We start from the raw sequence: 12,546 nt of genomic DNA on the forward strand, positions 1-12,546 counted from the left end.
GGAAGGCTACTTCATTCACTGGCCTTAAGTAGCTTCTCTGGAATGGTGCCACAGATGCTCCATGTAATTGAAGTAGGATAGAGGGAGATTTCTTCTCTTCTCTCTTTCCCATCCCCATACAACTTTTCAGTGCCTGACCCATTTAATGCTAATTAGGTTTCACAGGTGTCACTGACAATCTATTCTGCAGACAGTGGGCCATACATGTATAAATGAGGAGCTAATTTAGCTTTCACACATTCTATTAGTGGATAATACACAAACGGGTGCCATTTTTTCCAAGTCTTTTTCAAGGAAGCAGAACCACACTTTTTGTGGAACATCACTACTACAACTTTACAAAAACTAATAATGCTGAAGACTCTTTGTATTCTAAATCATGTAATGAATGTCCTAAACTTTGTGCCATTAAAATCTCCTTCCTAACACTCCATTAGCACTTATTTTACTGAGGGTTTTTGAACAGTATTGAGGATATTGAAAGGATGTTGCTACAGCACCTGACTAGAACTCTACCCAGAGGGTGTGAAGAATGGCTTAGCATGGAAAGCATCAGGTCTGGGAAAAGGTACTCAAGTAGCACTGGGCAGTGAAGCTTTAACACCACTTTATGCAGTAAACAAGGATTTATCCAAAGGATCGCTTTTCCTTACAAAATACAATGGAGAGTGATTCAGTGGAAAGAGACTGCAGCCCATTGATTCAATAGATTAAGTTATGAACAATGAAACTACAAAATATACAACTATATTTTGTACAGTATAGTCATTTTCATATAAACAGAATCCCCAAACACTTAAATGTTGAATACCAGATACTGAACAGCATGCAATATAAATTTTCAGGAAAGAGTGGGCAGGATTCTCTCTTGCTAGTTGAGTAATGTGCACCTCTATGTGCTATTTAGGTCTGCTCCATTCATCAATGGAGAACGGGCAGCAGAACCAATGCTTGCAATCCCCAAGAGTTCCCATCAGTTAGGGATTGTTTTACTTTCCATTGGGAGCTCCCTTAGACCCCAGCCATCAAAGGGTGCAGAAAGGATGAGCTCACGGAGGCTGCTGAACAGATGGCCCAGCCACATCCTCTCTTCAGCTGGCTGATAGGAGCTGCTTCATGGCATTAGTGATCAAAGAGTAAAGAGGTGAACGAAAATCCATATACTTCATCTGACATGCCCCCTTGACACTAAATTTAGGTCAGAAAATAGGGCCAGTGGAAAGAAGATATTTGTTGTGAACAATACTTAAGGGCAGATGTTTGGGCACCAAGCAGTAGTTACTGGTTAATGGAAGACAAGGCGACCTTAGTCTTCTGTGGGTCTAATAATGCTTTGCCTGAACAATGCAGTCAGGTGAGACAAACTCACAAAAATGAAAAGAGATACTATGGTAAGGCAACACTGTGGTTGAGCTTTTAAATACAGTAAAAGGCAGAAAGTTCAAAGTTAGTTAACTTTTACACAGCCACCATAACAAGGTCACACTACACTTCTGTAGAAATGTATATTACCTTTCATGTCTTAAACTCTCAAGTATGATACTAACAGTTTTTGTATTTAATTTCCTCATTTGGACCCCACATATACACAAAACTCTGTTCTCACAATCATATGAATGTGGTGTGTGCATTCTGTGTTTGTATGCAACAAGAAACCCAAAGGAATGGCACTCCAGATACTGGCATGTTCTTGATATCACCACCATCACAGTACTTTTAGGCCAGAATGGAGTGGGGTGGGGGAAAGATAGCAAAAACTACAATGAGAAGATTGAAGAATGAAAAAATCATACTTTATATACAAATATATAAACCATCCTATGGTTCCAGCATAAATGTGAAGCAATTGGACGCTTTATATACGCATAAGCATGTATGTAAATATATAGCCCACAAAACACACACAGTGATTGTGATTGGAGTTTTCAAATCATGTTGCAGGGATGTATAAGAAAGAACATTCTCAGTGCCAGCAATTCCCAAATTTATCTTGTCATGCACCCCCCTACTGATGACAGTTTAGCAGGTGTTCTTTTGCAAAAAGCGGTAGTTCAGCTGTCACCTGGTAGGCGTAAGCTGACTTATCAGTGTTCAGCACATTTCCAGTTCTATCACAGCAAGCCACAAGAGATCACAGCCTGATTCTTTCTATTCACATTCTCACTGAATCCCATTAATTAAAACTGCACTCGGGTACAGGCTGCTTCTTCCTAACACTAGGTGACAGAACTAAATTTATTCTATTTAACTATTTCTAACACATTTTTTAAAAATAGAAAATGAGAAAGTCCAAGACACTGAAATAAAGCAACCGACCTTATTGCTCTGGACTCACCTACCTACCCCAAACACAAGCCTGACAATGTTAAAAACAAATCTGCCAGCAAGTTATTAAACTTTATGCTTCTACCATTTCCATATGCTGAAAAATATACTGCTCAGATTAATGTTCATTAAATCCAAAACAATAGATCTAAATTCTGTGATTTTATTTGACACATTAGTGATACATTACAAGGGTATGAAAAGAATCAGTAGTTACATTATTTCTCTTGACCTCATTTAATAATATCCCATAAATCTAAAGTGAATAAGATAGGAGGCCCTACGCAGCCATACAATCTAGAGAGTGAAAAAGTGAGCAGCTGAGCATATATACATAGATCCTCCTGCTACCTATAAGTAAATTTTTCACATATGTGAAAAAAGAGAGACAACAATCATAAACAAAAACTGATGGGCTTATTCTGCAAGTGGATTTAGTGTGAGAAAAATATACAGGCTTATTGTTGGACTTCTCTATACACTTTAGAAAAGCTGGAGGTGGGAAATCAAGAATCCGTACAATGATCATAACTGTATAATGATCAGAGGGCTGCTAAATTTCAATATCACACAGAAAAAATGTCCAGCAAGGGGAGCTGAGTCAGGCTCACCAAGGTGCTGAACAAATCTTGGCATAGGTTGATGCCATTAAAAAAAAAAAACACTTTCACCGTCTTGCACCCACATGAAGTGCACACGTAGTCACAAGTGAAAAAGCTTTTAGGTAGAGAAGAGCTAGGATCAAGGGAAGAAAAATCAAGTGAAGAAGAGGATACACAGGAGTATTTTAAATGTTTTTGCAAACAGCAAAGTACTTAATCCTTCTCAAAAGGAGATTTTTTTAAAATCAAGCCAAAGTTCTTTTTTTATTTCTCCTGCTTTATATAAAATGTTCATGTTGTATACCCATTCTCACTCAGTCACTATCGACCAGCACAAAGCAAAACAATAACATATGCACTAATTGTTTTAGAAAATAATCTGTCGACCAGAAAAGGAGCATCTGATTATTATTGTATTTCTAACTACATCTAAGTTGCATTAAAGTTTCACAATAAATAAATTTTCAAACATTTATACCATCTTCTATTTTCATCTGAAACTTATCACCACAAAATGCTAATAAAAATTACACTGCATTACTTAAAGAAAACAATAAAGCATGGTTCATATAAACATTTCTTTAAAAAGTTTTATCCAAACACAACACGATCTAATACCACTAATTTAAGAGTTGTATGAATTAATGTAGCAGTACCACTCTAAATAAATTTGTATTTACCAAATATAAAAAAATATTACATAATGAACTGTTGATGGCTTCAAAAATTAAGCTATTACTAAATGAGTTTGGAACATAAAAGTTTTTAATTTTCCAAGCTGTTTCATATTAAAATAATTATATTACATTTCAACGGGATTTGGCAACCTAACTCTCCCTTAGGCTCCTTTGAAAATCCCAGACTAAACCAAGAGAACAACCAAACGGCCCAGAAGCTTGTTTTAACAACAGTGATTCGGAATCTGGGCCTGAATATAAAGATACTGTTTTGCTTTGCCTTTGTAACTGCACAGACCTGGATACTAAGCACAGAGGCACATCACTAAATAAATTCTACGGTACCTTGTCAAAAGGAATTCCATATTTTTTCAATATTGAGGGAGAAATCAGCGTCATCTTGTGACGGAGAAAAGCATCACACCCTTGAGAACTGCTTGGGAAGAATCCTAATAAGGAAAAATAAGCAAAGTGAGTTTTCTTCAATTAAAACAAGAACAGGAAACTTTAATGGTATTTTGTTTAAAGCACAATAAACCACACAGTTGCATACTTTAGTTGAAATTTCTCTCTCATCATTGTCAATTAACAGCGATATCTACATAAAAAGCAAAGCTCTCTCCTATATAAATTAGCCTATTTTCAGATCTTATTTTTTGCTAGAATTTAGGTTTAAAATAAGAGGGAAAAAAAACTTCAATAATAATTTGGACCTTACTTGGACTTTTTGCTTTCACAGTGTTTCCAGTTTATTGGGGGAAGACAATTACTCCAAGGAATTAAAATATTAAAATAAAATATGTTTCCATCTCAAACAAGTTGACACGCATCATTTGTTGAATCTCCAATTCTTATTCCCTGACATTTCTTTGTTCAAGGCTAATCCTAATTTTTCAACTATATTTATATATACAGCTTGGAGGTTATGGAGGCAGTAGCTCAAGCCATTTCTTTACTGTGATGATGGTTGATGCTCAATGGCTAGCTGAAGGTGTTTCCTCCCGATCTGGCTGACAGCCAGCACTGAATATTTGTGCCACATGCCTCCTGATGGGTCAGTGTTGCAATGTCATCAGCAAACAACTGATGTAATATGGTGGTTCAGCACATGACAATATTTTGTTTAAAAATTAAGGTTAATTCAAACCTCTCCCCAAATATGAAATGTAGATAGATCAGATAGCAATGCTGCTCTAGATGGAGGAGAAAGAGGTTGGTTTCCATCACTAAAACCAAAGTCACCCTCCTTTCTGAAGGTCTGGGTTCTGTTCCAAGACCCTCTACACACTTCCTCTTTAATCTTAGGCATGTCACTTATCTCTCTGCACCTCACTTTTCCCACACGTACAATGGAAAGTTCTTTGAGTTCTACAGAGAGAGCTATTTAAATGTTAAATATCTTCATTATTTATAATCAGTCTAGTCATCTTGCGCCGTTCATTCAGTGATGGCAGAAACTGGTCTGTGACATCAAAATGTGACATAATGGAAATAAAACATAGTGCTACAAAGACTGGATTGTAACATTACTGAATGAAACAGGTGAGAGGAGTGTGCAAATTATAAAGAAGACAATTCTGTTTGCCCTAGTTACTCAGTGATCAGCAGTTCCGAGAAAGTCTTTACAAGAGAAAAGTACATGGCACTAATGACAGATATCTACTGAGGATCACTGAAATTAACATGGTTAGCAATCAAGCAAACATATATGATTTTAAAATACCTAAGGCAGATCATTTCGAAATAATTCATTTTAGCCATTTCAATTTAGTTTATTATTTATACTACCTTCATAATATACTATATAGTACGTTTTGCAAAAATATTGATGTCTTAGTAACAATAATTCATTGCACTTATATAGTATCTATCATACGAGTATCCCAAAGCACTTTACAAAGAGGGAAACAGGCACAGAAAAGGTACATGACTTTCCAATGGTCACACAGCAAGTTTTTGGGGCCCATTCAGGAGCAGAATCCAGATGTCCTACCTTCCACACTTCTGCTTCAACCAAGAGACCATACTGTCTCAAGTTAAGTACAGAAGATTTCACTAAGCACTCTGCTATTAGATACAAGGTGAAATGTTTGCTGTTTTATGAAAATTAATGGGTTTCTTAACTAGGGAATCATGAATTAGGAAGGCTCTACTGCAAAGAAAAAAAGTATATGACAATAAAACAGGATGGAAGGGGTTGGTAAAATATTAGTTTGTAAATTTTGTCATAATATGGTATTTACATAAACAAATAAAAACCAATCTGTATTTTATGATATAACTGGCTTACAGGGACAAAACACATTTTCCCTTTGTCATATTCACATAAAAGCAATTGCCATTTTTCCCCAATGATAACCACATTCTAATCTGTTTTCTCATATATATGAACATATAAAGGACATGATAGATAAATGAGTTAGGATAAGTTACCATTTAATTACAAAAATCTGCCCACCACACCACTGCATGAAAGAGAAAGGAAAGTGCATGCCAATAAAAGTCCATTTTATTCATCCACTAAACTCCTGTGTAACACTGCACGTTATTCTTTAAGGGATTTAATCATTAATGAGAAGGTTGTCAACAGATATGCCAAGACTAAAAGCTATTTCTTAGCAGTTCATTTTAAATGAACCCATCAAACTTTTAAAATCTGTAGGTTTGTACTACATTACATGAATTACATTTTAAATTAAAATCAATGATGAAAGAAGAATCTATTTAATTCTCTTTGTATATGGATTTGTAATCAGGGCCCAAACAAATGTGGTGACTGGCCATAAGTTAACTTAAATTGGAAAACCACTGAAGGAAGGTAATGTGCAGTGTATTAAGTACTCTGCATCAGTTTATAATTTATATTTATAATGAACCTCTAAAACTATACCCTCTATTATCTCACCAAAATCACTCTATACAATGTAAAATAGTTCAAATTTAAATGGGTTAGAAACTAAAGACAATATTTTCATAAATAGGATATATCCATATTTGGACATCTAAATACAAGACCCAAATTTAAAAAAAAAATGCTAAGCACCTAATGGGACCAAGATGCCCAGCCCTGTTTAGGTGTCTAAAAATAAATTTAGATGATTAACTTTAGACTCTTATTTCTTTAAATCTTGTCCTCATTTAGTATTCTGCTCCACCAAGGACTCCTAATGTGTCCTCCAAAATAATTTCCAGTTGCATTTACAAGTTCACATTAACAGTCACATGAAAAACAAAAAACAAACAAAAAACATAAAGCCATTTGAAAACAATGTCTTGCTTTCAGTGTATGGGAGTATATCAGCAATATTATTTTACAGAGTAAAAACAAGTCTTTATAATAAACTTTATATCCATTCAGAACAACTACTAGATTTCATTTATATAGAGAGTGACACTTCATGTCTGCACAACTTTAGGAATCTATGGGGAAAATCTGGGAGATTCAGATTAGTAGGTTTAGAAGTCTACACTCCAGGCCTCTTGAGAGGTTAGAGAACTTTTGTCCTCTGTGGGTCACCAACCAAAGACTGCCCAAAAATTACAATGTCCAAACTGAATTCCATTTGCCTTAAGCAAAATAATGTTTTATTGGCAACTGCATAAAAACAGAGAGAAAACGTCATTAAATGAAAGGATAGGTAAAAATAAACATATATGCTTAAAAATACTATAGAAAGCATTACCTGACTGGCACTAAACTTAGGTACAAGACATTGAAATAATATCTGGACTCTTCTGTCAACTCTATATGAGAGAGAGCACATGCAGAGATTCTTTTGCCATTCAAAAAGATGGTTATTTCTTTGGAGCACGTTCATTCTTTAACAATAAGACATTTCCAATCATCCAATTCAGCTGTCTTAATACTCTTCATGTCTTAAAATAATGAACAAACTTAGGGCAACATTCTCTCAGAATAACCAGTCTCCCTCCCTCCCATCCCAATCTACACCCTCAACCTGTTTTATTCTCCATGTCAATTCTCCCATTAAGGTCTATTAGGGTCTCTTAAAGACTCCAGAACAATCACCTGCACATGTCTGCCTGGGCAGGTTCTGATAAGCATATCAACTGTGCATTCCTTTCTAGCTGACTCCTCAACCCCAACAACACAAAGTTTCTTAGATAAAGGATATGAAGTTCAATTAAGATGCAAAGTTGTCATACAGATCTTTCAATACACAAGAACTAGGAAGTCTATTAAGATTCCTTTGAATATGAAGGGACTAATTATTGTGTCACATTTCATTAAAATTTAGTGCTAACTAATTTTTTCCAACAACAGCCATATAATTTTTTCTCCCTTTTGGAATTGTAAATAAAACCCAAAGACCTTTTTTTAAGAGCAGCCCTTGCAACGCAGTTTCACCAATTTATTTGGCAACGCTAGGTAGCAAACTACTAGTGAGCTACTCAGATAAATACCAATGAGCCTCAGCACATGCATTTCAGTTGCCATGATGCAATCATGACAATATAATACAATCATCATAATCCTGATTTTAAAAGCCCCACTAGCTACCTGCTATAATGCCCAGGGTGCTGTACAACATAAAGTAATTTACAATACATTGAAATGAACCCTGTAAAAGATTAACAAAACTGTCAAAAGGTGACGTTAAGGTTTGAGGACGGAGAAGAAATCAGTTGGGACTGAGAGTGATCAAATCAAAAACTCTTTGGAATAAAAAATAAATTAAACTGTACACTGAGATCCACTATAGTAAAAGCATAATCAGCTCAAGACACAAGGGTGGGGAAAAAACAGTGGGCAGTGACTGAGTGCACATATCTAAAGAGGTTAAGGCATCAGGGACAGAAAAATTTAGTACAATGTTTTGGTGGCATGGATAAGTGTATGATTGAAAGTTAGAGTGCAACAGTATTGAGTTGCATTGTTTCCTATGTTCCCAAGAACCAGACTAGTGTATTCAAAACTTCTCTCATGGCAGGGGTAAAGGGACACCAACATCCCCAGCATGGTGTCCTAGAGCAGGAATAATATTGCCCACGAGACAAGAATTTCACTTGCACTGTTGGTGACCAGACCTTTGGGTACGACTGGATTCCCCACAAGTTCGGGCTGTTCTATTTGATTGGGCTACATCTCTCCAACATCACTTCCAGTACAGTTATCCTTGGTCCAGACTTGGCTCAAGATCTTTGTGACTTTTAGGTGGACAGGGTGCAATGAGCTGCAAAATTTTCCTCCAGGCAGATTGGCAGAGGCCCTGGGGCGGGTTTTGCCTTTTTCTGAAGTATGGGGCACCGGTCACTTGCTGAAAGATTCTCTGCACCTTGAAGTCTTTAAACCATGATTTGACAACTTCAATGGCTCAGACACAGGTTTGATACAGGAGTGGGTGGGTGAGATTCTGTGGCTTGCATTGTGCAGGAGGTCAGACTAGATGATCATAATAGTCCCTTCTGACCTTTAAAGTCTACGATTCTATGAAAACGTAAATAAATGCTAGCTGCATCTGAGGGCAAGCAGTACACATGTATACAGGACAGCATGGCACTGGGGACCTTAAGGCAACAAAAGGTTTCAAACACTGAGGGAAAGCAATCTCACAACTGGGATCAGCTGAGACAAAGGTGGTATTTACCTCTTGCTTGATAGATAAGCCAAACCACTAGGGAACAATGAGCACTGTCAGCTGTAGGGCCCAATTTTTCATTTTGGAAATGGTGACCCGTATAGCACAGGGCTCTATATCAGATGGCATAAGTCTCAGTCTAACAGCTGGGAATCAGGCAGTCTCTCAAACGGTTTACAATTTGTTTGTTTTGTCAGGGACAACTAGAAAACACGTCCATAGTACAAGGAACACTTGCACAGGATCTTCAGTTAAACTGTATTGCTATGATCATATAGAGCCAGATAGCGATATTACTACCTCAAAACTCCACTAGCAGCCCCACTGACTCCAACAAGACTATCAGTGGTGTACGGTACTATTCAATATGGGTAAGAATAATACAACCTGGCCCATAATAAAGTTGTGGCTTTACAACGGAACTGAAATATCTTCTGAGGGCAATCTCAAATGCAGATTCATAGGTTAATAGATCCATATAATCCAAGGCCAGAAGAGACCACAGTGATCATCTAGTCTGACCTCCTGTATAACACAGGCCAGAGAACTTTGCCAAAAAAAATTCCTAGCGCACATCTTTTACAAAAACCTCCAATCTTTACTTAAAAGCTGTCTCAGTGTTAAAAAGCTACACCTTATTTCCAGTCTAGCTTCAGCTTCAACCATTGGATCGGGTTACGTCTTTCTCTGCTAGAAGAGCCCATTATTAAATAGTTGTTCAACAAGATCAGGGGTGGCCAACCTGAGCCTGAGAAGGAGTCAGAATTTACCAATGTACATTGCCAAAGAGCCACAATAATACATCAGCAGCCCCCATCATCCTCCACCCCCCCGCCCCGCCGCCCTCCCGCTCCCAGTGCCTCCTGCCCACCGGCAGCCCCTGATCTGCACCTCCCCCTCTCTCCCGATCAGCTGTTTCTTGGCATACAGGAGGTGGGGGGGGAGGAGAGGGAGGAGCGAGGGCATGGCAGGCTCAGGGGAGGGGGTGGGAAGGGGTGGAGTGGGGGCAGGGCCTGTGGCAGAGCCAGGGGTTGAGCAGTGAGCAGCCCCCGGCACACTGGAAAGTTGGCGTCTGTAGCTCCAGCCCTGGAGTCAGTGTCTATATGACGAGCCGCATATTAACTTCTGAAAAGCTGCATGTGGCTGCGGAGCCACAGGTTGGCCACCCCTGATATAGATACTTATAGATAGTAATCAAATAAACCCTTAACTCTTAGCCTTCTCTTCGTTAAGTTAAATAGATTGAGCTCCTTGGGTCTATCACTCTAAGGCATGTTTTCTAATCCTTTACTCATTATTGTGGCTCTTTTCGGTGGCCACTAGAACTGGACACTGTATTCCAGCAGCAGTTGCACCAGTACCAAATATAGAGGTAAAATAACTTCTTGAACCCTAATTGAGATTTCCTTGTTTGTGCATCCCAGGATCACATTAGCTCTTTTTGACAGTGTCACAATGGGAGCTCATGTTCAGGTGATTATCCACCACAAGACCCAAATCTTTTTCAGAGTCACTGCTTCCCTGAACAGAGGCCCGTTAAAGCTTTCGTCAAATGACAATTTTATTTTAGTCAAAGTTAGTAGAGATGGAAATGAATAGATAAACTTTAGATTATTACATATTCATATACATCAGTGTATAACAACACTCATTTATTGCAAGCAGCACTTGCCATCTTCTGTGACTGTAACAGTCTGTACTTACACAGATTGTTACTGTCTTCCAGAGGTCACTATGACCATACGCGATCATCCTCCTAATGTTTCATTTTTCTTGCATTAACTTTCAAAGGGGTAATACATTACGAATTGGTTATATGTTAACATTCTAGCATTCCGGCTTGGGCATGGCCTGGGGAGCAGGGGCAGGGCATTGTGTGGGCAGGGGCCCCCGTCCCCCCCACTTTTGGGAGGGCTCCAGTGCCCTTGTTTCCAGTATGGTTCTTGGCCCTATGTTATTCAACATTTTGTCAATGACCTGGAAGTAACTATAAAATCATCACTGATAAAGTGTGCGGATAACTCACAAATTGGGGAGTGGTAAATAATGACGAGTACAGGTAATGGATTCAGAACGATCTGAAGTACTTGGTAAACTGGGTGCAAGCAAACTATGTGTTTTTAATATGAGTAAATATATACATCTTGGAATAAAGAATATAGGCCATTTAACTCTTCAGCAACCACAAATTTTCAGTTTTTGCAACCGTGAGGTGACAGATAGACATAGACATAGATATCTCAAGTTCTGCATTAAATTGCACGTCAAGAACTACTTATAATTTTATTCATAAATGATAGTTATGAACTTCTGTATTAAGTAGATCAGCTTATACTATATACTGTAGTTTTGAAACATTCTTCACAAACTACTTACAGTATATTACACTCTGCCTTAGTCCCTTTGTGTAACATAACTGAACATCTCAGATAGATGTCGCCTCTTTTCTAAAATAGCCTATACAATTAAGGAATCTATTTAAAGAACCTGAAAATCTTCCAAACTGTCATTTATGATTTGCTGCCCTGCCTCTATTTTCCAACTAACTTTATCAAACAAAAATCCTTACAATTCTATGGTATTACAGATGAACATAACAACAAGTTTAAAAATTGCAATAACAGCTCACTTGAGATTTTTATTACATTTATGTCCACATAAAATTGAAAGAAACTACATAAATGAGAAAGCAGCTGAAGGGCAAAATCAAACTGCTGCCTTTATTAGATGCAAGTCTAATATCTTTCAGATAAAATATTTGTAGGTGCCACAGTCAATCAAGATTTCAATGGAAACCAAAGATGAAAGCATTCATGCATAAAAGGCAAGTGTGATAATTATGATGTGCAGACAAGATAATGGAAAATATCCTAGCCTTTCTTCAATCTTATGTATCAAGTACTGCCTTGACCTAGACAACCTGTAATGCTTCATCACATTTAATGCATTATTTTATTTTAATTATTTAGGAGTATTCAATTAATTCAGTAGGCATCTGGTCAGCAAGACTAAACCTCTGAATCATGCAGCTTTTTAGCTGTTGCATTTCCACCAAAAATATGCCACAAAAACAGTTTTGAATAAACATGTAATTAAATCTGAAGTCATCATCATCCCCTAAGTTTATTAACCTTTACTGATTAGATAAATTGCAGCCATGTGGCTGACATGACATTTTCATCATTTTAAAACAGCTTACTTTAAAACTTTGACCATATTTTAATGGGCAGTAACTACATCATGAAGATCACAGATGCCTCTTTCTCAAACTCCACTAGCAACAAAATAATACGGAATTATGGAGCAATTATTAAAGAAAATATGGGAAAATATAGTCAGAGG

General features: G+C 37.4%; 1 protein-coding gene across 7 annotated transcripts in view; it reads right to left on the bottom strand.

Annotated features, from left to right (window-relative positions):
- KDM4C (lysine demethylase 4C) overlaps window positions 1–12,546 on the bottom strand; it is a 415,762-nt gene that overhangs the window by 303,236 nt on the left and 99,980 nt on the right. For all 7 annotated transcript variants that reach the window (XM_039544302.1, XM_039544301.1, XM_039544303.1 and 4 more), the window contains one exon: window positions 3,950–4,053. In XM_039544302.1, coding sequence (XP_039400236.1) covers window positions 3,950–4,053 — 104 coding nt within the window. The remainder of the gene's footprint in view (window positions 1–3,949; window positions 4,054–12,546) is intronic.

Source organism: Mauremys reevesii, linkage group 6 (genome assembly GCF_016161935.1).
Source record: "Mauremys reevesii isolate NIE-2019 linkage group 6, ASM1616193v1, whole genome shotgun sequence".
Taxonomy (NCBI): Eukaryota; Metazoa; Chordata; order Testudines; family Geoemydidae; genus Mauremys; species Mauremys reevesii.